General features: G+C 37.0%; 1 protein-coding gene across 2 annotated transcripts in view; it reads left to right on the plus strand.

The window, feature by feature from the left end:
* The window catches only part of SLC6A15 (solute carrier family 6 member 15), a 38,008-nt gene extending 20,946 nt beyond the window's left edge, over window positions 1-17,062 (plus strand). For both annotated transcript variants that reach the window (XM_054188385.1, XM_054188383.1), the window contains exons 4-12: window positions 303-429; window positions 2,269-2,450; window positions 3,609-3,719; window positions 7,110-7,351; window positions 7,456-7,648; window positions 8,618-8,810; window positions 11,580-11,739; window positions 14,167-14,329; window positions 15,762-17,062. In XM_054188385.1, the coding sequence (XP_054044360.1) occupies window positions 303-429; window positions 2,269-2,450; window positions 3,609-3,719; window positions 7,110-7,351; window positions 7,456-7,648; window positions 8,618-8,810; window positions 11,580-11,739; window positions 14,167-14,329; window positions 15,762-16,133 (1,743 nt within the window). In that variant the 3' untranslated portion in view covers window positions 16,134-17,062. The remainder of the gene's footprint in view (window positions 1-302; window positions 430-2,268; window positions 2,451-3,608; window positions 3,720-7,109; window positions 7,352-7,455; window positions 7,649-8,617; window positions 8,811-11,579; window positions 11,740-14,166; window positions 14,330-15,761) is intronic.
* The last annotated feature ends 9,419 nt before the right edge of the window (window positions 17,063-26,481 follow it).

Raw genomic sequence — 26,481 nt, forward strand, 5'->3', positions numbered from 1 at the left:
AAAACCAGTCAACTTGTATTCTGTGATTCTTTTGAAATTAGGAACTAGGCAACAGAGTAGTCTTCTGGAGAAAAGAAGCCTGTAAAAATATAGGTGTTACACGATAAATACAGAGAAATGAAAATGCAGAAAATGCCAGGTATTGGGGCAAGCCATTCGGTTCTTATTCTGAGTTATTTTAGTTAAAATTTGGTTCAGTGGCTGATGTGCAGAAATATGTAGAAGTTTAGTAGGGATTTTTTTTTTTCTTTTTAAAATGTACTTAACTTTGATATGACTTTGATATGCCTTTTTTTTTATAGGTATGTTTCTTTGTGGCCCTGTACTACAATGTTATTATTGGATGGAGTCTGTTTTACTTTTCCCAGTCTTTTCAGCATCCATTACCATGGGACCAGTGTCCTTTAGTTAAAAATACATCTCATACCTGTAAGTCTGTATTAATGTTATTAAAAGTCATATAAAATATATAAAATTTGACATTTTCAAACAAAAGGGAGAAAAAATACAATTAAAGGAGATATTTGTGGGAAAAAATGTTGTGTGCAAAGCTGGTTTTGCATCTTAATAAGATGTCTCGTTATAATAATTGGAAAAAATACAACAAAGAAATCTAAGATAAATATACTGTATTTGGAAAGCAACATTACTGTTAACAGCATTTTAAAGAGTAATGAAATTAGGGGAGTGCTATTTAGTGTGTTGCAGGAAAAAATATTTCTGATTTTGATACTGCTTTTTATGCTTTCTTGGTGAAAAGCAAAAGTGGAGGAAGGATATTTCTACGTTTCAATCAGTAGGATACTTCCTGTCGACAAAGCAAAAAGTGTTGTATTGATAACAAAGCAGAAAATGGGAAAGTGTACACATCAATGAAATGCGTGTGATAAAAGCATTGTTTGCTTTGTAAACCAATAGAAATTAGATAATTGGTCATTCGTTTGTTGCTATAATGAGTTGGTCTCAAATGGACATACTATACAACAACATTAAAAGTTCTTTATCCCTTGGTTTTGGTTATCTTGTTACAGTTACACACTTTGCATTATTCTTGCTTTTGAAATAGGGAATACTTCTTTTACTTCCTTTTTAGTACAGATCTTAAATTTTCTTTAATTACCTTTTGTGGTTTTTTACTCCTTTAATAAAGAACATAACCAGAGACATTTGAAAAGTTGTACATTTTCATAGTGTCTTTGCCAGAGTTGCTTGCTTCGGTTGTTTGAAATAATCAGTGTATTGACTGTATTGCACAAGCTATTGTCCATTAATCGAGCCACAGCGTCTGTCTGTTTACGTGCTCTTATCCTGCTGAATATCAAAACAGAGTGCATCAGCCTAACTTAGGCAGAGGTCATCTGAACTAAGCTTAAACATGCAAAAGTGTTATATTTGATAACATCCTATCATTTTTGGCAGTTTATTTCAGTGAAGATCTGACACCTGTGTTAGTTTTCTTAAAATTAGTGTATTTTTTCCTTTTCATTAATTAACCTTGACTCGGGACCTAGTTTAGAGGTATGATTGATTGTCAGATACAAATAATTTATAAAAACATTACGTAAATATTTTCTTTGAAGAATTATTTCTATTTGTATGTGTTATATGTCTAGATACACACAGTTTCTTAAACTGTTTGGTAACATGAATAAAAAAGAATTACACTATATCAAAAAATCACGTCTGGAATACATATAGTGACTTCCATTTAACATAGCGATGTAGGAGCCATTTTTTTCCTTTTCTCATCACTTTGGTATCATTATGTTGTTATTTTATCATTTATAATAGTAGTTAAGTGCCTGTTGATTTGAGTAGCGTATCGAAGCGACGCAAGTGATAATTTGTTTTCCATATATTTTCAAAATTGTGTTCAGAGAGATACTTTTCTTAGTATATAAATCGCAGTATTGTATGTAGGTAGTCTAATCTTACATGTGATAAATGGAATGTATGGCTTCATCTAGGCCTGCCTACTATTTCATACTTAAGTGAGAAATAAATTCTGCCTAGGACTTGGGTTGACCATCTGCAGGGGAATACATTATCCCAAAAGAGTGTCTTTAAAAAGACATACCCAGAACCTTTCACTGACAGCAGTCACGTTTTCTTTTAGACACCGTCTTAACACTCTTTGTGAGTTTAGTTTCTTGGTAAATGATGACGGCACAATTACAAATACTGAGAATTGATAGAACATTGTTATGAAATGTTGGGAAAATACTGCTGTCCTGAACCCTTTCTTCACCTGCTAACATCTCTTGACAGTTGTGGAGCCAGAGTGTGAAAAAAGTTCTGCAACAACTTACTACTGGTATAGAGAAGCGCTGAATATTTCCAGCTCTCTGTCAGAGAGCGGGGGTTTAAATTGGAAGATGACTATCTGCTTGCTGGCTGCCTGGGTCATGGTATGCCTAGCCATGATCAAAGGCATTCAGTCTTCGGGCAAAGTGAGTATACTGTTCACCTCGGTGGCAGTTTTTTTCTTTGAAACACTTCACGACGGTTTTCTTCACCACACTCTGTTTACTCTCTCATGAAATCCGTAGGAGCAGGTTAGAAGCTGTGACTCACCCCAGGATTTGTATAATCTCGAGTAGAGGAATGTTAGTAGTTAAGCATTAAAACTGTAGTAGTTTTAGTGGGAATTGTAGTAATTTAGTGGGAATTGAGATCTGAAGAATAATAGTTTCCATTCTTATCAAAGTAACTGTTGCCATTTTTCTGTTTATTGTTACTGTCGTTGGTATCCATGCTTCTGTCATTAACACAGCTGCTTTTCAGGATTCTGGATTGGTTTTTTTGACTAATGACTAACCATCCCTTTGCATCTGAGTATGTCCCCTTGTCTGCTTTCCTTTCCATGTGGCCAGATGGATTGGCTAATGAATGGTTTGTGAGCTCTGTTGATTTCAGTGGGATTTTCAGACGAAAAATAATCTGTGCTATTAAAAATTTTGGCACTGAGGTGGAAATTTCTGTGACCTCTTTAGTGTATTTCAGTTAAAGAAACAACTAGTAAGTTTAGCAAGAGAATCGTTTTACTAAACTTTAAAGTACAGAATAGATTTGCTTTTCAGTGATGGAGTGTAAAGGATTATATTCGATTACTCATTATTTTTTGTTTTGGCAATAAACATTACTTAGTGATTTGAATCCATTGGTTATGTACTTTCCATTGACTCGTGTCTTCTCTCCTTCTGTAGACAGAATGAGTTTTTATTCAAGCTGCGTATCTTTACCGTACTATGTACTTTGATCAAAGTCCATTTGTTAAGTGAAGCATTTCTAAAACAGTCTACTTCTGTCCTTCTTGCCGTCATCTCACTGAGTTCATACTGAATTTCCCTGGAAGCTCAGCAGTTTGTTAGTCAACACAGTGTCAACTGTATTGTTTTGGTACAGTACAGAATTTGTTTTACAGTCATGTGATTTTGCTTTCTTCTGCAGAGACAAGGGGAATGGGAAGTGGGGAAGTGTACTGCATATTTCTTAGAGCATATGATTATCAATTCAGTCGTATATCCAAAAGATACTGAGTAGTGAATGAAACTGTTGAAAATAAAGTCCATGGATGGCGTGTTAACTTTTTTCTCAATGTTTTTCAGATCATGTATTTTAGTTCCCTTTTTCCTTATGTGGTACTTTTATGCTTTCTGATCAGAGGACTGCTACTTAATGGGTCAGTGGATGGAATTCGTCACATGTTCACACCTAAGGTATGTGCTTAATTTCTGTTGTCAGTGTATTAAAGTTTCAGTGGCAATTTGACCATTTATGAATGCTCTCATTTAAGCTTATTGTCTTCATAGAACGTTTGGCCATATTTCTGTTTGGTTAAATTGCAAAATTGTTGTTGACCTCAGTGGCACAATATCAAGCCCCAAGGTCCAAAGGCTCTAAGTGTTCCAAGGGTCCGTATAGAGTTACCTCCCTTAGGTGAAGGGTTCCCAGAGTTAGATGCCTTTACAAAATGAAGCCACTGAAAGTGCTATTTACAGGATTCAGGGTGTTTAGAAAGCTACAAATACCGAGAAGAAAAATGAATCTTAAATCTTGCCATTCTCTAGGGTTGAAATGCCTAGTTCTGGGATGTCACAGTGAAATGCCTTACCTTGAACGCTGTCATAGCTTTACATAATTAATTTGTCCCTTTTGAAAGGTGACAAATTTTTCCTTTTTAGAAATAAATTAATGCTGTTTGCATAGTAGCCCAAAGTAGAGGAGACCTGTCTTAAATACTAAAGTAGTGTAAGTACTCACCCCTCAGCTTTCCTTACCATGTTTCTTATGGTTGTTATGCCGAGATAGCAGCAGGTCTAAGCATACATTTTTTTACAGGAATATGTCTTACGGAACTTTAGATTTTATAACTACAGAGGTGAGAAGGGATGTTATGAATCACTGTGTAGTCTGAAGATCTAAATTCTACCCACACCCATCTCAGATACTTGTAACTGTGTCTATACTACAGGAACAGCACGTTTGAGTAGCCAGAGCCCTGGAATGCTCTGCTGCCCTTCATATTGTATTATGAAATGGACTTTCCAACAAGTCCCATTTCACAATACAGTTGGGCAGAACAGGACTGATGTTTCAAAAATGAAAGCCAAATAATAAGATGATTAAAATCAATGCACATAGTGGCTATTGCCAGATGACAGGATGTTGTTCGTTGTTTTGATTCCAGGTGTTTTGAGTCTGCGGAGAACTGTCATCCTATAAAAATGACCTTTGTTAGCTATCACATTGTTATTTCTTGCATTGTGATATGCAGTCGTGCTCCGCTTCACTCGCTCTCAGCGCTTTAGGGAGTCGGGGTTCTGCAGGAACTTGCAGGCTGCTCAGGCAAATTTGGGGAATCTTAGGGACAGAGAAATGTAGTGCTTGCTGGTGTAGAGGAAGTCTGTATCAGAGGTGGAATACAGACGTCTTGAGGTTATCATTTGGTTTCTCAGTGACAGTGTTAATCCTTTCTTTAACTAGAGAAGCACCACTAGAGACTGAGAGAACATAAACAGTGAAACTCCCCTTGAATACTGACATGTCTTCACTATTTCAACTTTCATGGTTTAGACCTAAAATAAGTTGCAGCTGGTGCTTACTTTATAGTTACTTTTTAACTTAATTACACAGTTGTTTCAAGTGTTCAGATAAACGATCTTGAAAAAAAAAATTGTTTTTAATTTCTCCTACTGGTTTCCAGTTCTGTATCTCAAAATATAATTTAAATTTGAGGTTAGGGGGCCTGTATGTCACATATAGTATATGTGAATATAAACCTCCAAAAGTATTTTCATTATAATCTCTGATTGTTTCTGTACTTGAGTACTAATTTGGACTGTAGATTTGCGTGAAACTACCTGAGGGAAGTCGGACTCCCCACCTGTTGTTGTTTCCATTCGCTCCCTTGTCCCAACAGTTTATTTGGGCAGGCAGGCTGTACAAAGGACTGCTGAACTGATCTCGGTTGAAAATAATTCAGGTAGATAGACATGAAAGGGGAGGGGGAAACATCTTTTCAGCCTCGATTAGTTCAGCAAACGACCACATTTTGACCACAGATGATCACAACACATTCCCACAGAAATGTCGTGTCAGCACAGCAGAGGACTGGCACACATTGGTGCAGGTGTGAGAGCACAGGGCTGACAAAGAAGGGGAGAATTCCTCTGTTTGGCGTGGTTGATGAACAAAGCATCAATTCTAAATAATAACCTTAATGAAGAACCTAAAGAAAGCTATAGAAAAAGCCCACTGAAGTCAGCTACTGAAATGAAACTGTAGGACTGTATGAAGCTTAACTACAGAGGCCCCAAAATTTCACAGGAAACATAATAGCAAACCAATTAAAAGTTTATTTTGAAGTGCTGTGAGGTGTGTCTCTGAGAGTGTCCTACCTTTGATGGTACCAAATGGTGTACTGCAGAAAGAGAGAAGCGTTTTGATACTTAAGCCATTTTCCAGATTTAGTAAAATTAAGACTATTCCTTGCGCTCCCTCTAGTGGAAAAGCTCTGGCATGACTGTGTGATACAGCCAGGTTCAACTACGTGCAGTAGCTACTTGTGCATTGTAATTAGAACAAAAATTGTAAGTCAGGAACAAGTTTATTGTCATAAACTTTTTTTTTTTCCAAGACGCTGGCATCTATGATGATGCTTTTTAGTTTTACTGTTTTTGATAAGCCTAGGGTTTAAAAAAATAAATAATCAGTATGTGTATGTCTTTCACTGTTAAATGAATGGAGGCCCTGAGTCAGCCTGAGAAAATCTAATGTTTAAATGTCATGTGTACTTTTTTTTTTATGAATCGGTAACTAGAAGAATCTGAGCTAGAGAGATGATGATGACTCATAACTTTGTAACAAAGATGTTTCTTGAAGTATGGTCATCTGAGCAATACAGTTCAATTTTTTGATAAGAGGCTTAGTTGTCCCTCAAACACATGACCCATTTAACTTAGGGTAAGTTCAAGGCATCTGGCTTAAGGGAGATTTGACATGTGGACTATACAGATGGTGGTGGCCAGCGTTTATCTCATATGTTGCATTTTGCTTTACATCATTGCATGTAATAGAATTCCATATAAGCATGTGTATCTCCTAGTCACTTTTTTTTCTAAAAAAAGCAACAAAGCAGTTTTCAGCATACTTACTGCATTTATAAAAGAATTGATCATACCAAAATGCATTTGGATTGTAACAACTGTCAGTATGTATACTGTAAAAAAAAGACAGTAAATACTGTTTAAAAAAAAAAAAAAAGAGTAAAACATAGATGTTCGCTTTTATTCCTCGGTTTTACTAGCTACTATTTTAATTATCATATAGCTCCAGTAGTGTCTCATTGTTAGGAACATACTGTATAGCATGTTTCTCTTTAAGGATTATATCATATAAAATAAATAGAAATTCTGGACCATAAGTTTGCTCAACTTTAGGTGTCACATCCAGGTTTCATTTTGTCATAATGAAAATACATTTGTAGTGGAGCATTAGCATTTTATGATGTAGGTTGTTTTCCTGTTTTTATTTTTTTTTTCTGTTGTATTTTCATATAATAGATATGCATTTTATAGCTGACATATATTATATCTAATTTCAAACAGCTTGAAATAATGCTGGAGCCCAAGGTCTGGAGAGAAGCTGCTACTCAGGTGTTCTTTGCCTTAGGGCTTGGATTTGGTGGAGTCATTGCCTTTTCAAGCTACAACAAGAGAGACAACAACTGCCATTTTGATGCTGTTCTGGTGTCCTTCATCAATTTTTTCACTTCTGTGCTGGCAACTTTGGTGGTGTTTGCAGTTCTGGGCTTCAAAGCCAATATCATAAATGAAAAATGTGTTATCCAGTATGAATATCCATTTCTTTCTTTTATTATTTTTATGGTATATTTCATTTATGAATTAACACAGATCATTGAGTTTGATTTCTCTGTTCTATTGTGTTTTACAGAAATTCAGAGAAGATTTTAAAACTTTTGAAAATAGGCAATCTGAGCCAGGATATGATACCACATCATATCAATTTCTCAAGCATTACAGCAGAAGATTACAATTTAGTTTATGACATTATTCAGAAAGTTAAAGAAGAAGAGTTTGATTCTCTCGGTCTGAAATCTTGTCAAATTGAAGATGAACTTAACAAGGTGAGAGTAATAAGTAAGTCTTAAGTACAGAGATTATGAACGGATGAATATTTGTAAACCTGAAATAAACTGTGAAGTATACTTAGGCAGAGTATCAGTACAGTGTACCTATGAGCAGTGCACCTATAGAGATCCATATGGAAACATGGTTCTGTGCAGAGCCGCGTTCCACCGCACCTGAGGACTTTGGGGTCCAATGTCTCAATGTAGTCTTCACTGACTTACAAGATATTTTGATCGTTATATCGCTCTCCTCAGGAGGTTTTAAAGTTCTGGTTTTCAGAAGAGTTGAGCATGAGGATTTTTCCAGAGACTTAACGGAGGTGTACCTATTCACCATCTCAAACTGATGTGTTCTAATGTTAATAATTTAAATTATTAAATATAAATACTATTTCACTAGAAAGTAAAAAAGTTATTCTCTACTTATTATATAATTGCTTAATGAATATCATCTTGTTTTGAAATCTTTACAGTAACCCAGATCTTTAAAAGAAGAGATATTTTTCTAGCCTTTTCAGAGGGACTTCCAGTTTTAAACACTGTAGTGCCTACACATTAAACTATGTAGTATCTGAAGCTAAAATGTCAAATTGGTGACCTAAAATTTAAAGTTCCTATACTGTTCTGGCCATTTAAATATGAAGTCCTTTATATCCTTACTGGAGAGAACAGAGTGTATTTTGTAGCAGTCCTCTATAATACCTCTCCTGAAAAATTATCAATGAAAGAGAGGAAGAAGTGTGTTGTTAATATCAGTCAACTTACAGATTCTCAGCCAAATCCAGTATTTCAGTAAGTAATACTAAGTTTGCAGGTTTGGAAGAATCACATATTAGATAGCAGCTTCCTACTTTTAATGTCAAGATTTAATCAATGATATTTCTTGAACACAAAGTCAGATTGTCACGCTAGGAAAAAAAAATAGTGTCCATGAATAATAACATGTGGATTTTTTCTCACTGACAGGCAGTTCAAGGAACTGGTTTAGCTTTTATTGCCTTTACAGAAGCAATGACCCACTTCCCTGCTTCTCCCTTCTGGTCAGTCATGTTCTTCCTCATGTTGGTAAATTTGGGACTTGGAAGTATGTTTGGAACCATTGAAGGCATCATCACACCCATTGTTGATACCTTCAAAGTCAGGAAAGAAATTCTTACTGGTGAGTTGCAGACTTTCTTTTCTCCCTAGAGCAGTAAGTTAAATTTTTTTTTGAGAGTATGAAGTCTTGTTTTTTGACATGAAATTTTTCAGTGTTGACGCTTTACAGAGCAGTAAATCACTGCATTCCAGACCGTACTTTGATGGACAGGCACATTAATATCCGAAAGTAAAACCTTTTCCTGAATGCTACAAAAGCAGGAACATCCTAGAACTGAAATTTTAATGGAGAATTTCTGTTACAAGTTTCTGTACGGTCAGTCCTTCTGAGCTCTTCCAGAATACTTTCTATTCCAGCCTGTGTCACAGATCAGGGAGGAAAAGGAAAGAATGAAAATACATTGCAAATTACTACAAATTATTCCTAAGTAGGCCAAATGAAATCTTAATTTATGATGAAATGTTTATTATGTTAAAAATCAGTACAGTTGCTCTCTAGAGGAACATTTTTTCCCCTTTGAATGTGGAAAGAGTCTTAAACAAGATGTTTAGAGTTTTTTTTTCAATTTATTTTAATTTATTTAAATGCCCAAAGTTACTTGACGTGTAGCCTGTTCATGTAGCTCTGATGATCTGGTACCAATTTCTCTTTTTGTGATAGAATATCAGCATAAAATGTGAAAGTTAGGTTTCTGAAAATCTTCAGGACAGCTACAAGGAACATGATGTGTTATGCACAAATTCAGATTTCGTTTCAGTACCTCTGACGGAAGGGATAGAAAATAAAAAATATATAAGGTTCTTTAACATTATCTAACTCCATGAAGGAAATAATAATAATAATATATTTTATAAGAGTTAAGCCCTAATGTATCAGATCACTGTTCTTTGCTGACTGCTCTCCTTACCTTACTTAGGTAATAAGTAATATTTAACAAAAAACATGTATTTTTTTTTGCTTTGCTAGATCTAAGAATAAAATTCTTCATAAAGATAAATCAACTGATTTTTCAGAAGTCCTAACCTATTGAGCACTTGTTTGTTTTTTTGTTTTTATTTTAATCAGCTCTTAAATTCCTACTGAATAACCAGTAAAACATTTAGAAATTAGCTGTTCTTCCTAAGTGTATATGCAAATACTATGATATATAGTCATTAGTCTGGAGTAATGGAGTGTTCTACAGTAATTCCTTGTTACTGTGTTTGAAAAAAAGACCAGCAATTACGATGAAGGGATATTCAAGAACTGCCTTTCTGTGGTAATTTTTTTGAGTGGTATGCATGCATGATTTTTTGCTAAACTCAGTTGTGCTCAAAGGATTACAGCTTGATGTCGTGTTTTTATAATTAGCTTACAAAATTGAAATGCCTGGGTTATACTTCATGCAGTATCGGTGGGATTTAACAAGGATTATGCCTGCACTGGAGTTTGTGCTTAAAACCCACAAATCTTCACTTTTTACAGAAGTGTGAGCACATTTGCAACTTTTTGCACTATGGTTCCAGTTCAGTCCCTCTTGAGTTCAGGGAAACCAACTCATATGCTTAAAGTTATTTTGTGTTCAAGTATTATGCCGAGTTATGGTGAGTATACCTACCAGAGCCTTAGTTTACAACTAAGGATGCATATTTTTTGGGTGTAGTGGTAAGACACAATGGGAGAACATAAGAAGAACAAGGATTTCTAAATTCACATACATACTGTTCTGGTGGTCTGACTCTTTTCTCAGGGTCAGTAACAAAACTCTGAGACAAAACAATGAGACTCAGGTTGAGGAGATTTAATCTGTGTTCTTTTGTTTTTGTTATCTTGTGTTAGGAGTTCACACTGATTTGGAACGATCTCATCCATTCTAATTTTCTACTCTGAAAGTCATTATAACAATAATTACTACAGGCTTGAAAAATGTGATTGATCTTACACCACAGTATTTAAAAAAGCATCATTGTCTTCCTTTCACTACATTAATCAATACTAATTGATTAGCTGAGATTTATGCAATGGATATATTCTGTAATGATATTTTATACTTTGAAACAGATTAATTTCACCTAATTTTAGACTACTCAGGTGTATCCTTAGCATAAGTTCTCAGGGAAGGGAGGAACGGCCCTTCCAAGTAGGAGAATCACTCTTACTGGTGCTCAACCTATAATTGATTTCACGGTTTATTGAAATTTGACTTATTTTGTGGCTACTTAAGCATTCATTCCTATTCTTGATAAATCTAGTAGGAAAAAAATAACATCGAGAATCATCATGCATTCAAGAAATGTATTTTGGGTTGTCCCTAAACAGAAGAAGGGGCAGAAATGTTGCTTAGTGCACAGATACGTTTAGATAGATTCTAATGGAAGTTCATGCTGTGAATTATCGAGGGAAATCTATTTTTATTTTTTAGAATCATAGTCTGAAACTTTGGTCCTTTTCACTTCTAAATTCCAAAAAGTGATCTAGTGGCCAAGTAACATGATCTACGATGTTTAGCTTACCAGTTCTGTTTATTTTTGCCTTGCATTCACATTAAGTTAAATGTTTAATGAGAAATAGTCACATGATTAACCAGGACTGTTGTAATACGGCAATTCCAGTACTTACTTCTAATTTCATAACTTATGTAGGGAATAGGTAGGATTCCTAATGTTCTTAAAATTGAGACCCCCCCCCCAAAAAGGGAAAATATTACCAACTTTGATTATATGAAATAATGTGTTATTTCAGCATAAATAAACAGCAAAATATTTTTGCTGTTTCGAACTGTCTTTATTTCCTTTTTTGTCCATGGAACTTTGTGACAATTACAGCTCACATTTCTGTCTTTTATTCCAGTGATCTGCTGCTTAGTAGCATTTTTTATTGGACTGATCTTTGTGCAACGCTCTGGAAATTATTTTGTGACAATGTTTGATGACTACTCAGCTACTCTGCCCCTGCTTATTGTGGTCATTTTGGAGAATATTGCAGTCACCCGAATTTATGGAATAGACAAGTAAGTGAAGGAAATTTGTTTCCCTGTCCATATCAACAGTATTCATTACAATAATTATTGCTATTTTAATTATATTGTGCAACGTATTTGTGGTGCACACATAAATGCAAGTAAGTATAAAGTGGGTCAATCTGGACATGCATCCAGTCTGGTTTTAAGAACAGGTTTGGAGCAAGGTATACTGCATCAGGACAGTGTAGTGAAACCTCAAGAGCAATTGCATCAGACCCAAAGAGAGGAGAATGCAATAAAAGAGGCAAAATTAGAGAGTTAGAAAGGAGGCTGGGTATGCAAGAATGATGAAATTATATAGAAATAAGACAGCAGGAGAAAGATTTCAGGAATTAATAACCAGGATAGCAAAGAATAGGTTCAAAACTTAGTTGGAAGCAGCACAGTTGACAGTGAAGTTAAGTGACCTTCTATCAGTGATGGCTGAAGAGAAAAGAACATCAAGTACCTCTGAGTTTTTTACATCTCGTGGCAGAAATCACCATAATGCATTTTAAGGAATAGAAGAGCTTGTATCAAAAATAACTCATGCCATCCACAGATAAAACAGAGTATGCAATACTAGCACATTGAAGTAATTTAAACATCTGTGTTTTCTTTGCATGTACAAAGAGTGACATAGAATGGGTGGTTTTTCATTTGACTTTTCACTTTTTCAGTCTGAGTAATCAGCAAATCCCTCACCATAATGAAATAAAACCATAATAAGAAAATTTAATTTTATGGTTTCCAGACATTGTTTCTTGTCTACGCAAGTAGTGCCTGGTCTACTTACTCATTAAGGAAGAATTCCCACTTGGGCCACATGTATAGTCCTATAATTGATCACATAGACATGAAAACACCATGTAGATGTTTTTACGCATAGAATAAAAGATGAAACAGATGACTTGGGTATCAGGTTGGTAATGTCCACTCAGGTAGAGTTCCATAGTGAAAGGAAGTAGGCACGTCAAAAGTCAGCAAGTTACCTGTGAGGAAGCTAGTGTTTAAGAATAGCTAAAATATGGTAATACGTTGCTTCTGAATCAGAGTGCAGTTGATTGATGTTTTCAGAAGGGGTTCTGGCAGGATATAGTGAAAAGTTAACCGCCAGATTTCTCATTCATAACGGCCACCTGAACCTCCCTTTGGAGCATTCCTGATATTTCTTCTGATGTATATTTCTTCAAAATATCCTTCTTCAGGAGCCCAGTGTTCTTGTTTGCAAAAACTGCCAGAACCAACAACCTCGGGTTGTCATTGGCTGTGATAGCACCAAGGGGTCATAATCATAGATGAAGATCCATGTATATGTCTTATTAGATACATTGTCTTCAATCAGATAAAAAAACCAAACCAAATCCATTCAAAGGGATTACAGCCAAAGGATAGAAAAAAACAGACAACATGTGAATCCCTGTAGTCAGAAAGGAAAACCTGCTATGCTGGAATGAGTTCTAAAGGAGCTTGGTAGCTTTGAAAAGAGATGATGAAAGACTTTAAAGTGAAAATAATAGATTTATTTTCAACTGTATGAAAAATTGGAGATCCCAGAAAGAAAAGGTTATCTATAGAGGACACAAATCATTTGTAAATTCAGCTTCTTTTTAAAAATGTGTTTCATTGCAGTGTAAACAAAGGATCGAATAACTCCAACTACACAATTAAAAATTTTTTTTGAGAGTTTATACAACAGTAGCTTCACATGTATAACAGCTTTGAAAACATATTTATTGCTATAGAAGCTTTTTCGAGACACATTTCAAAAGGGAGTGGGACCACAAGGGAGTTAAAACAGAATCTGTACTTCTGCACGCTCCAAAAGAATTAACTCTAAAAGTATTTTCTCTTTTTTCTACTGGCTCTGGAACCATATTCTCCTCCGTCAGGAGTACAAAAATAGGAGTTTTGTTCATATCATAACTTGCAATTTTGAGGCACAAGGAGGCAGATTTTAAACTTCACAAAGTTTTTTTATTTCAGCAACTTACATGATGCAAACCATAGCTTTTGCATAAAGTTATTTTTTGCACTGCGGCACACGTGGGTTCGAAATTAATTTTGCAGAATCTATAAGATGTGCTGGTTTTGTATGTCCTCAAAAGTAATGACGCATGCCTCAGTAGACAACCCAGCAGACAATGTGAGAAGATGTAAAAAAGGGTCTTATTAAAAAAAAGGTGAGTTTAAATATTGTTCCAGCACAGTCTAGCAGGCAGTTTACTAAGTCACTGCACTGTGTAGCGATTCCTTCTGTTCTGAACTAGTAATACAAGCTCTAATTTTCATCCCATCAAGTAATCTAAACTGCAGACATTTCTATACATGCATTTTTTCAGTGTGTCTGTTCCCTCATATTAAGTGCTATGTATCAATTATCGTAGTTGAAATCTCAGTGTACACACTAACAATAACCTTTTATTCCCTTCACAGATTTATGGAGGATCTGAAGGATATGCTTGGGTTTTCTCCAAGCCAGTATTATTACTACATGTGGAAGTATGTTTCACCGTTAGTGTTATTATGTTTGCTGGTAGCTAGCATTGTCCAAATGGGATTAAGTCCTCCTGGTTACAATGCTTGGATTGAAGATATGGTATGTATATAACAGATGCCATCACCATCATAATGATCATATCTGAAGTATTTCAGAAGTACATGAAAAGACAAAAAATTTGCAATTAGAAATTCAAAACCAGTATAAATAATGACATGGTGGTTTTTATCTCAAGTAACATTAATGTAAAACCAACCACTTTTTAATTTTAGAGTAGTTCTGCTTTAAAATATAACTGCTTGACAGGAACTTTCATGCTTTTTGTGACTTTTAGTTAGTTGATGTATGTTGAAGAAATTCTTAAGAGTGGGAGCAGTTCACTTTCATTAAATTTTATTTTACTGCAGAAAGTAGTTGGGTGATAACACTGAATAACTCATTTCAGATATCACATCAATTTTTTATGTGGAATTAAGTATTGAGATTAGCCATGTCATAAATTTTCCCCTTTGGGAACACATATCACACTGTAGGTAACAGCTGCATTAAAACCTGTCTCTGATAAGAATGTTTGATTTGTAAAAAAAACTTGTCTGTATGAACAGCAGAGTCAGTGCTGTGTGTTGGCTCCAAAAAGAGATTCAGTCAGGGTAACTCCTAAGATTTCTGCTAGCTTGTAGGCTCATCAGCCCTCAGAGGAGAGTAAAATGTCAGAGAAATGAATCTTGGGGACCCTTCTGAATGGACAATTGTCCAAATTGGCCAGTGGAAAAAAATTAACAGCAAAGACAGGTAAAGCGTAAACACAAGAGGTTGGCTTTACTACAGACAACCACTATTATTTTCTCAGGGTTCTCAGAAAAACGCTCTTGTTATGTTTGATTCTTGCCCTCAAAAATTAGAAAGAGAAATACCTTACAATACCAAACATACCATTAATTTCCGTCTAAAAAATCAAAATGTTAATTGAGCTACCAGGCAAACTGAGTCTGTTGGCCAGTGATTCCTGGATGCAGAAGAGGTGTGGGGTGCAGCCACTGCCCCAGTAAGTGTGTTGCAGTTTACACGAAGTATGTACCAAGTGGAACAATCCCACAGGGTGATCTGAGACAGTCCCTGACTAGACCAGCTATTAGCCTACAGAGCAGGCACTTATTTTCCAGGCACAGTTACAGATAGCACTGCACACTTCTCTGTTCTGAACAACCTTTAAAGAATCAAGGAACAACAACAGCCAATCATGCAGAAAGCCTGATGTGAACATCTTGGTTTGGGTTCTGCTGGAGTGCTCTGAGCGTCTCAGAAACTGTGGGACAGTGTTTTGGTCCTACCCACTGGCAGAGAGACGGCAGTCCTACATCTCCTGTAGGGAGACTGTTCAAATTTGAGATCCGTAGTGGTGCCCACGTTGTGGGTGCAAGGTGACAAAAAAATGAGTATGAAAACTGCAGGCCTTGGTGAGGACTGACTGCAGGTTTGTTCTTTTTTATGTAGAGATGTATTAAGAGTTTTTTTCTCTTGAATTGCTCAGGCTACGGAGGAGTTCCACAGCTATCCAACATGGGGAATGATTGTCTGTATATCTCTGATGGTGTTGGCCATACTGCCAGTCCCAATAGTCTTCATGGTGCGTCGTTGCAACCTTATTGATGACAGCTCTGGTAGTTTGGCATCCGTGTCCTACAAAAGAGGCCGGATAATAAAGGAACCTGTTAATCTGGAGGGAGATAATACAAGTCTGATTCATGGGAAGAGCCCAAGTGAAGTGCCGTCTCCAAATTTTGGCAAAAACATATATCGAAAACAGACTGGATCACCAACTCTGGACACTGCTCCAAATGGACGTTACGGTATCGGGTACCTGATGGCAGATATGCCTGATATGCCGGAGTCTGATTTGTAACTGCAGAAAAAAAAAATGTTGTTTGTTTCTCCTCTCTCACTGATCATGGGTCTCCTACGAGAAGTGGTCAGCTTCACTTAGTAGGGTGCGATCTCAGGTGCTCCATAGCGACGGTCTTTAAAATGTCATGACTGTACATACAGGTTGAGAACACTCCCTTTGGATTAATTCTCTGGGTTTTCACTTGCACTGAAGGGAGTACATTCAAAATCAATGGCAGCCTGCATCTGCCAGCATAGCCAAGAATTCGATTTTAATTAATTTCAAAATTTAAAGCTTTCTATCTCTGAAGCCCAGGTCTCACTCAAATGATAAAATATTTCTGAGGTAATATCACTGAAAATCCTTTTTTCTTTTTTTCTGCTTTCAGGTTAACTCCCCAGTATTAAAAGTGAGCTCAGAAGTAGCTCACCAAACCCGTGTTTGTGCAAACACTTGTATATACCTTATGTAGATAACGCTGTACTTATTTTGTTAGCACTGATAATTACTTAGGCTATTAGCTGAGTAAAAACCAAACCTGCAAACTATTTTCTTATGTAATAGCTGTATAGAGCAATAGTATTAGAAAAATCAAGGAGTAGACTTACAGGAAGGCGAGGAAAGATTCCCTGTTCACTGGGGACCGCATAAACTGTGGCTGTATATTTTGTGTAAAATATTTGCTTTTTCAGTGTGAAAACAATGTAAGAGTGAGTCACTCCAAGAATCTTAAGGATTGTGCAGATTCTGCATTTTTTTCTATGCTGTGTGCCTAAAAAAGACCTTCTTGATATTTATTGTGGTTACAAGATTACATATATATTATATTTATATAATATACTTGTAATGTAAATATGTATATTATTCTGTATGTAATCGTTTCAAAAGTTGAAGCAAGATGGCTTTTTTAATTAGTCTCCTTCAGTTTTGCTTCTGTTTTATGCAGATAATTTTTTTCAGTCAGTAATTGTTAAGAACTGTACGGCATTACATTTTAACCTATGAATAAAGAGACTGACAAGGTATTTCTCTGTGATTTCCTCATACGCTTACTATAACTGTGCACTTATTATAACTTACTATAAACTGAGTTTTCTCACTTTTACGGTTCTCTTCCCCCATCCCACCTCAAATTCATTTGAGGTAAATGCAAGTCTCGGAATCATAACCACATAATGGATGTTTCACTATCCTGCTCTCCATCACTCCAGTTTAACCCTGTTTCAGAGGCCAAAAACTGAAACACATCCCTTACAAAGCTCTGACTATCATTCATTGCCCACCTCTTGCCCTTTGATGTGGGAAGAAAAATCGTGAAGGCTGATTTGGGATGCTGGTGGCCCACGAGGTAAGTGCCTTCGGCTTGTCCACATGGGGAGCAGTGGTGGTCTAACACATATCGTAGCTGCGTGCTTCAAGAGTACAGCTTTGAGCATGTCAACGTGGAAAAGCTATGCCAAACAAATGAAAAGGAAGAAAATTTTAAACAAATCAGAATATCTTGGCAACCTGATAACATTCCTTAGGGATAACTTTTTTGTCTTTGGGAGGATAATCCCAGATAATTTTCCATTTCAAACCTGGGAGCTTTTGAAGTTATTTCCAATAGTCAGAAAGTCGGACTAGTAGCATTAGTTGAGCAAAAGCTGTATTTATTTACCAGGCTTACCTTACGTTTGTTAGAAGCTGTGCACATAAAATAAGAGTTTAGAGGATGCATGTATTAGAATGTATGGGAGAGAGCTGGCGTAATTTAAGCAGGTTGTGCATTCGTAATGGATCAATTGGCAGTATTACTATGTGTATAATGGATCAGTGTTAGAGACACAGAGGAAAAATATGCCTGCTGTGGTAGAGCAGCAACAGGTTTTTACCACTGTATCGCGCCAGGCTTCTGAAGTAAGTGACTGCTCAGGGTAGTTGCCATGCATCCCCTCTGTGCCCAGTCCACGGAGTGCAGAAGTGTCTGATGTTACCAACTTCTTGCCTGTAGTGATGCGTGCTTTTAGCTCTATAGACTCTAGTTTTAAATGTGAAGTGATGGCCAAATGTCTGCTGCTACGCAAGATCTCTTAAGAAGAACGTGAGCACGATCTTACTATCAAAGTGCAATAGCTACTTCTGTTTAAAGCATCGCAAAGGGGACTATTGCTACTTAAGCAGGCTGCTGAAGATTATTCTGCTGGGGAATACATGTCTTTCTGCCCTTCTGCCTGTCTCCTTGAACGCTTTTAATGAGTATTTAGATTTTTCCACTCATTTAAACCACTGCTTCTCAGTCAGTTGCTACCTAATAGCTCCAATTAGCACAGCTCACCTCAGCTTCATGAAATTTTTCAGGCTTGAGAAAGCCCAGAATGTATGTCGTGTCCTATCTACTGCCGATGTTTGCTTCATAGTTTGATCTCAACCATGACCGAACACCCTGAAGTGTGGAAGTTCCTTCGACCTGGTTTAGTTTCATGGGCTAAAAATCAAGGCACTGCCTGTTCTGCCTAAAGAAGTGGGACTGGTCCAAAAAATAGCTAGATGTGGAGGTTTAAAAACATTAAAAATAATTGCAATAATGTATAATATATATAAAACTTAAATATTATATATATCATTTTATATATTTATAGTATTTTTTATATGTATATCCTTGGGTATCAATGGAAGAACTGAAACAAAGTATGAAATTGTCTGTACAGTTGCTGCTAAAACCAAGGGGAATTCACACCGCTTTCATACTTCAACTTTGGGAGCAAGTTGTTACTTGCTGTCCCTATGGATAAAAAGAAGTAAAAGAAGAGCAGAGGGCAGGAGAGAGAGGTTTCAAATATTTATCTACTTAAAAGCCAGACTGTGTGTCTTGCCAGTCATAACCACAATTAATTTTCCTTTTTTTTTTTTTTTTAACGGAAAAGATCATTGGAAAAGGCAGTCATGCTTAAAATTAAAGAAAATCCTATTTGTGTCTTACACTATCAGAAATACCCTAAGAACAAAATCATCCGTGTGGAAAGTGAAAATACATTTCCAATATAATTTATTGCAGGAGGCCTAAGGTTTCTGAAACCAATATGCTTTGTGAGATCTGATTTCCCCAAAGAAAGATAACCCAATCAGTCAGCATCAGCATGGCACGAAAAGGCCCTGTCATTACCTCCATACTCTTCAATAGGGGTTCTCCAATTCAGTGAAGTGCAGGACAGAGATTATACCGTATTGTTGCCTGTTTTCAGTCTTTTCTGATGTATCAAAATTTTATCGACACCTTGCAGAGTGTCATGCAGAGAAGAAAACGAGAACAAAGAAGAAGGGAGACAAGAATGAAAGAGAAAAAAAAAGTTAAAAAAAAAAAAAGTTGAACAGATATAACCCTCATGCTGGTGTAAAGGGAACAGTGATCTTGTCACAGTCGGGAGAAGTCGGTTATGTTTGTGACAGCAGTAGCAGAGAAAAGAAGGATGTGTTTGCAAAAGGGTTTTAGATAACTCTGAAAATACTTAACAGTATTGCCCACCATGAAAGACTAACACTCACTGTTCAGCTGAGATGCAGTGTACTTCCTACTGCTACAACATCTTTGAGAAATTAGCAGAAATGTAGTTACGCCGGTTTTAAAAAAATGCAGGAAATTTAATATAAACCTTTAAATGCCTACTTAGATTCTGTGGTTTCAGGGAAAAGAGGAGGAACTCGGGAGTACCAGATGTGATTTGCTTCCTTTGCCACTGGATGGTGCTCATATTTCATGTGTGTCGGTAAAATGGCATGTTCAGGAGGTTTTAAAAGCGGCGAAAGTATTTTTGTTCTCTACCAAGAAAGAGAACTCTTCAGAATGATCATGGGGTTGCTAAAACTCAGAACTTTAATGATCTTCAGTACCTTCAGCTGGTGTCATAGATATTTGATTTTTTATATCCAAGTGAAGAAAGACGCAACAGATCTTTGACGCTAGTAAAGGCAACAACTCACTGTCAGTATCCCAGTGCCAAGTAATACACTTTTGGGTCTTGAGAGCAAGCAGCAGCTTCTTGATTCAATATTTTGAAATCAGTAATTTTCTATGTCCTGTTACTTGCCATTCTAATTTCTGAAATTAGTGAATTAATTAGTTGGTGAATTAATTAGTGGAATAAAAGAATCTCAGGCTATAATACTATCACTAACACTAATAATAAGACTTCAGTGCTTCTCGCTGCCATCATCATTAAGTGTCGAAAGTTGCGATGAAGCAGATGAGAGCTGAGGGGACAGCAAGGAGCACGGAGAAGGGACGGCAGCTGGAGGAGTGACTCAAGCCTGCGACTGTGCTTCTGAAGAAAGCAACTACTGGGATATCTGGTAGTGTTTTAAAAGTAGTACGGCTACTAAAACATGCCTTGGGCAGCTGTTCAACCCTTTTGGTGAAGACAGTGTAAAACACCACGCACTCAAGCTGACAGAACACCTGTGTCTTTCATCTGTACTGTATTCATCATTATTTAGCACTAAATGAGTGAAAGTATTAGCTGAGACTCTCTTGTCTCAAACCAGCATCAATACATGTCTTTGTTGTTGATTTTTTCCCCAACATAGTACACAGAATGGCAATGAGGGCTCCTATGCCATAGTCTTTAAATTATGGTGTCAAGATAAAGAATTTATTCAGTGAAAAAACAGACAGATGTAGGCATTCTCCATTTTTATTCAGTCCCATATCTTTTTCTGCTTTTGAGATGCCTTCTGGATGTCTCATGTCCAATCCATACTCAACAGAAGGAAAAAGAAGAATGTATTTTCCATCACTAGAAGTTCAAGGATAAGAGATACTCTCTTAATAAAAAGTAGAACTGGTTAGCAAAAAGAAAAACGGTATGGAAAGAAAAAAGAAATTTGCTTCAAAGCAAGTCTAGTTGATTTGCAGATTTTTTTATTCAGGCAAAAAGGAAATACATGCAAAGGAAGAGTCAGGTTTGCAATCCAAAGAATAAGAAATTAGGAAAAATGTTAGAAGAGTGGTGAAAGGGGGTGGAACTGAAATGGAGCTCATTAAAAGAAGGAAGAAGGAAAAAGATATTGCTGAAATAAGACTCACTCAATGAATGATAAAGTGTAAATTGAACAGGTAGTAGGTGACCAGAAAGATAAAGAGGTACGGAAAAAAACCAAGGACTTCAGAAAGAAAACAGCTTTTGATGGCTATGTGAAGTATGGTGTAATCAAGCCTTTAGAAGAAATAGTCTACAGTTAGATATAGCTGTTAAAGAGAGGTATGAATCAAAGGTGGTTGAAGCTCTGTTAGCATAGGAGGAGAGGGAGGGAGGAGGAATGAATCAGGACAAGAGAATGCTGGACTGGGAAGAAAGACTTGGGCTGTGTCAGAATCAATTTCCCTTTAAGCATTCAAGAGTCTTTGACATACTGAAAAGCTTGGTTATTTTTCATAAAACATTTTGAGATGGTCTGGGGAAAGATGTTAAAGAAATACAGCCTTCCAAAATTATTTTATTTTAGCTGTCTGATTTGAAGACAAAAAATATCAGAGTAAAATAACAGGTAAATTGTGCCATGAATTTAAGGTTTAAGGAGAAAAATAATTACTTAAAAGCACAGAAAACTCAAAGTATGAGTATATGAGGTGAAGAAAAATGAGAGTTTGTGGCTAAAAGCTCTGAGTTGGAGACCACTGTGTTACTGTGATTTAACATTGTAGTAAATCTCCTGAGCATTTGCCTAGCGTCAAGGATATGAATAGTCCCAGCCATTACTCACAGACTTGAAATTAGCCAAAGACTCAAAGCACCTAAATGGTACGCATTTTACTGCCTGGTCCCTGGAATGGAAACCAGATACCCAGCCTCCCATATGCAATGCATCTGGACAGTGAAGGATTCCAAAATTATGGATCCATAAATGGGCAACATTTGGTGTGGGACTTAAGTGTGACGGAACCCCTTGTTCTCAAAAAAGGAGAAACTGAGGCACTCTGGAGAAACTGCCAGGTCAGATAGGTGAGATATTGATGTCTGTGGGTCTTCACGGAAACTGAGTGTTCAGCTCTGTTCATATATAAAATATTTTGGATAAAAAAGTGTTTAATAACGGGGACGTTGTATTTAATGAAGATGTCATGAGTGTTCTGCTCTCCCCTACGCAGCAAAACCATAAAAGAAAAACTTCTTGCCTGACATAAAAAATAGAGTGGCTTGCAAAAATGTTGTAAGCCATATACATACACATTCCCTATACCTATACATATACGCATACCTATACATATACATAAACATATATCCAGTTACAATTCAACTGGCTTCCTGAGAAAAGAACAAAAGAGGGATGGAACAGTTGGCACTTCAGGATCTGTCTTTACTCCTCAAGATTTATTTTCAAATAAGTTTAAGATTATTCCATAAAGAGTCTTACAAGCGGCAAATGGCTGAAAGTAAGGTCACTAGATAAAGAAAGAGCTTTTGAATTAGAGAAATAAGAGGATTCTTGAGACACGTTTTGAAATTTCATAAGAAACTGCAAAAATCTCCCCCAGACCTCAGATCCCCTAGGGTCAGCTTAACAACGCCTCCATATACCTCGTAGATGTCCCAGTGCAAGATTGGTCTCTCATACATCTTAATTCACACGTTGTTATAAGCTTCCTTTTGATTTTGATTCCTCTCTGCCGCCCCAGGATTCCTCAGATGGTTCCCATTTTCACCACAGGCTGCACAAACAGCTGTGCTGGCACAACGGAGGCGGTGGTGTGGAGACAGGAAGGAAGGGCTGAGAGCGGAAATTGCTTAAACCTGCACTGCCACTGAAGAAAGAAACATGGAATTTCGCTCTCAGCCTTAGACATACTCGGTTCTCTCTAGGAAAACGGCGATATGAACAACTAAACAGTATCACCAGTCTCTTAAGGGTTTGACATAATTTACTGTTGGCAGGTAGCTGAAAATTAGCCAACACATGGTGTACGTATATATGGTCATATATCCGTATAAAAGGCACTGGTGACACTAAATCATGAGTTCGTCACAATCACTAAAAAACAACAAAAAGACTGAATTGCAATTCTTCTTTCCGTAATGTTTTCCTTCTGTTATTTGGGATAACTTTTTTCTAGCCTTCCATATCTGCCTTTTCCCCATTACACAATCGCCAACCTCCCAGCCTCACTTAACACTTTGGTAAAGTACCTGGAATTCGCAGAAGCAGCCTAACAGCATTTATCACACACGTACAAATTACATTCTAACTATCTGCATTGGATTTCTTAATTGCCTTTGCAGTTTGAATGCAGAGAAGCTGAGTCTGTATTGCTGTGCTGGGCAGAAAACACACGCCAACATTGCACCGGTCAGGAGGAGTCTGGTCCGGTTCACACTCCAACTGTGTACACATGCTGCATCTCTCTGTATTGGCTGCGTAAAGGAGCCAAGGATCTAATTCTCCTTCTCTGAAACACTTCAAACCATTCTTAGGTGAAGAACCTGTTGTGGGATTTTGTGATATCAAAAACCAACTGGTCAATTCTAGTAATTTGGTGAGGAGGATGAGGATGATGTTTTTATCTTCCTAATCTCACTCCTGCCCACTTTGGCACTCATCAGACCTTCACAGAATAGATACAACTCATTAGCCCAGCAAAATACTTCAATTTTTATTCCAGTTTATTTTTTGTTAGGCGGTGAATTAAACTGAGTTGTCAGAGGATGTGATGAGTGCAAGCACAGATGCAGGAGGGAGGAGGTGACTACAGTCAGGAAAGGAATAGGCAGTTGGAGTAGGATGGGGGATGGACGTCTTTCTTTAGTTAGTAATGAAATTATTATATCTGCTCAATCATGTAACATTAGATGGAGATGTATGACTGGATAATCTGAATTTTGGCCTAGTAGGAACAATTCCCAGATCCATTATACCATTAAGAAGCCTATATTATATGTAAGTGAGCTTTCACAGTATGTATCACTAATTGAATTCATGAAGTGCATTCTTATTAAGGCAGGTTAATAATCTTCTAGGACGAATTGTGAGGGAAATGTTAATGCCTTATCATGTCTTTAATGTGAATATAATAATTTGCCACTCTTTTAGCTTTTAACTCTGCTGCTGCTGAATTGACTCAGAAGGTTTCCCTGTCCTGATGCGTGCTTGAGTGTGCTGCTGACCTCTCATCATCACAGTCATAATAACGAATGGCTAATTTTATTTCAGCGAATACCATTATTTAGCTATCAGGAACCCATTTCTTCAGAGACAATGGAAATGTGTCTAAGTCAGATCTTAGATTTGACTCCCAGCACAAATACAGGCATATATGATGTTTTGAGTGCTGCCCAGGCAAAATACTTGAGAAACTCAGCATGTGGTGTTACAGATATTAACGGTGTGTCGGGAAATGAAGAAAAATGCACGATGAAAATGTAACACTTCAGTGTCCTTGCTGACTTGATGCATAATTATTTATATGCTGTACAACATATCAAAGATCTCACTTGAAGACACAACGTCAGGAGTAAAAAACAGAAGGGTCTGCAGCTGTGTTAGACAGCCGAGTTTCTTCAGATGGAAGATTTGAAGAAAAACGGCAGTAAGTATCACAGTGTTCTAAGAGGCATAAGCATAACCCCCTGTCTCAGCAGCTTCAGGAGCTGGTATTGAGCAGAATCATCGTAGACTGAATCAGCTCCTCAGGAATATGTTACCTGTGGAAAGTATGCAAATAGCCAGAAACTCACTGAGATCACCCTATAGCGATCCCTTCAGACAACAAGACATCCTATACTAGTGAAGTTAAAAAGTACTTAGGTAAATATGCAGGTGACTGGACAATGTCACACAATAAAAAGGGAGCTAGGGAGTAAAGTTGTGGAAAAGAAAATGCAGCGGAAAAATGGTGTTCAAACATCAGTAACTCAGTGTTATGGACCTGAAAACAATTTGCTTTAATTTGATTAAGAAAGAAAAAAAAAATTCAAATATTTCTAATATTGGAAATATTAGAAACTGTGAGCATCAGGAATGAAGGTCATTTTATAAGTATTGCACGCTTGGAACAAGAAAAAAGTTAGCAACACAGAGGGAAAAAATTGTCTTTGTGCTCTGCCTTTGTGCACCCTGACACATACTATATGCATGATGCTCAGTGCCTGCTTCTGGACCCTCCTTCGTCAAAATGCAGCTTCGTAGGGGACAGAGAGATTCAGACAGCTATTTATTCATTCTGCTAGCACGTCCCAGGAGCCTGGCTAGGGTATAAACTCCACTGTGGAAAGCCAGAAATACCCGCCTCCACACACACACACAAAGAGATCAGTCCCTTCTCTCAAACAGCCTACTCTACTAATAAAGGATTGTAGTTTACAGTTCACAATCTGGCCTAGCAGACAGTGGTATAGGAAAACAGATCCAGTGGGAGATACCTACTGTTCACTCAAGACAGTGTTTTACTGAGCAAGGAGAAATGAATACTCAGCTTTGGTGAAACTTGGATGTAATTCTTCAACGTGAATAGAAGAAAAGCCAAGGAAAACTCATCCCGTCTCAGAAATTTTGAGCATTCTTACATTTGCCTTTTATGACAGGGCATTTTGGGGTTTTGCTTTTATGGGGTAGCACCACTCTGTCCCCCCAGCCTGCATCTCCCTAACCCCAGAAGATTCATGACAATTGTTGAAAAAGGGAGAGAAATGCAACAGCAACAAAGTGAGATACTAAATAAGACGCTCAGTTATATTCCTCTCCCCTTTCCTTTTTTAACAGACAAAGCACAGGAGTAAACCCCTCCAAAACTGAGAAAATAAGTCCTCTATTCAGTTTTTTATTGCTTGTATGAAGTTAAGAAGGTGAGTCAGGTGGTGCATAATAAACCAAACGAATTAACCCCTCATTTTGTTAACTGCAGGTCTTAAGGGGAAAATGTGATATTTCATGCTCTGTATTGCTGCGATGAGGAAAGTCTTTAAAGTGGGACAGAAGATTTAAGCTTTAAACTTCTGTTTACTTTAATGAGCGTCATGCAGCTTAACCCTGTGAAAACGTGTCCCTGTGCAACCATTAAGGATGAAGATTTTCATTTTTGAATCTTTCATGTACTACGCATCCTGGCTCGCATGTCACATATTTGAGCCAAACTGTGCAGTATGTGCCAGTATCTTTTTCATTTTCAGTGCTCTGGCCCCTAATTTAGGTTGACAGTCTAGTCTTGAATTAATATAGCTGCATCATCAACAGCATTAGAAAGAATTCATCTGTGCTGGCAAGTGCTTCCTTTCCGCATGAAGGAGTCAGTTCTACTCATCGGTAGGTCCTATTAAAACTATATTATTCTACTTGTAAAAAAAACACTTTTGCCAAGACCGTATATTATATGGGAGGGAAAAAGAGCATGACTTGTAGG

The sequence above is a fragment of the Rissa tridactyla genome, chromosome 1, assembly GCF_028500815.1.
Source record: "Rissa tridactyla isolate bRisTri1 chromosome 1, bRisTri1.patW.cur.20221130, whole genome shotgun sequence".
Lineage (NCBI taxonomy): Eukaryota > Metazoa > Chordata > Aves > Charadriiformes > Laridae > Rissa > Rissa tridactyla.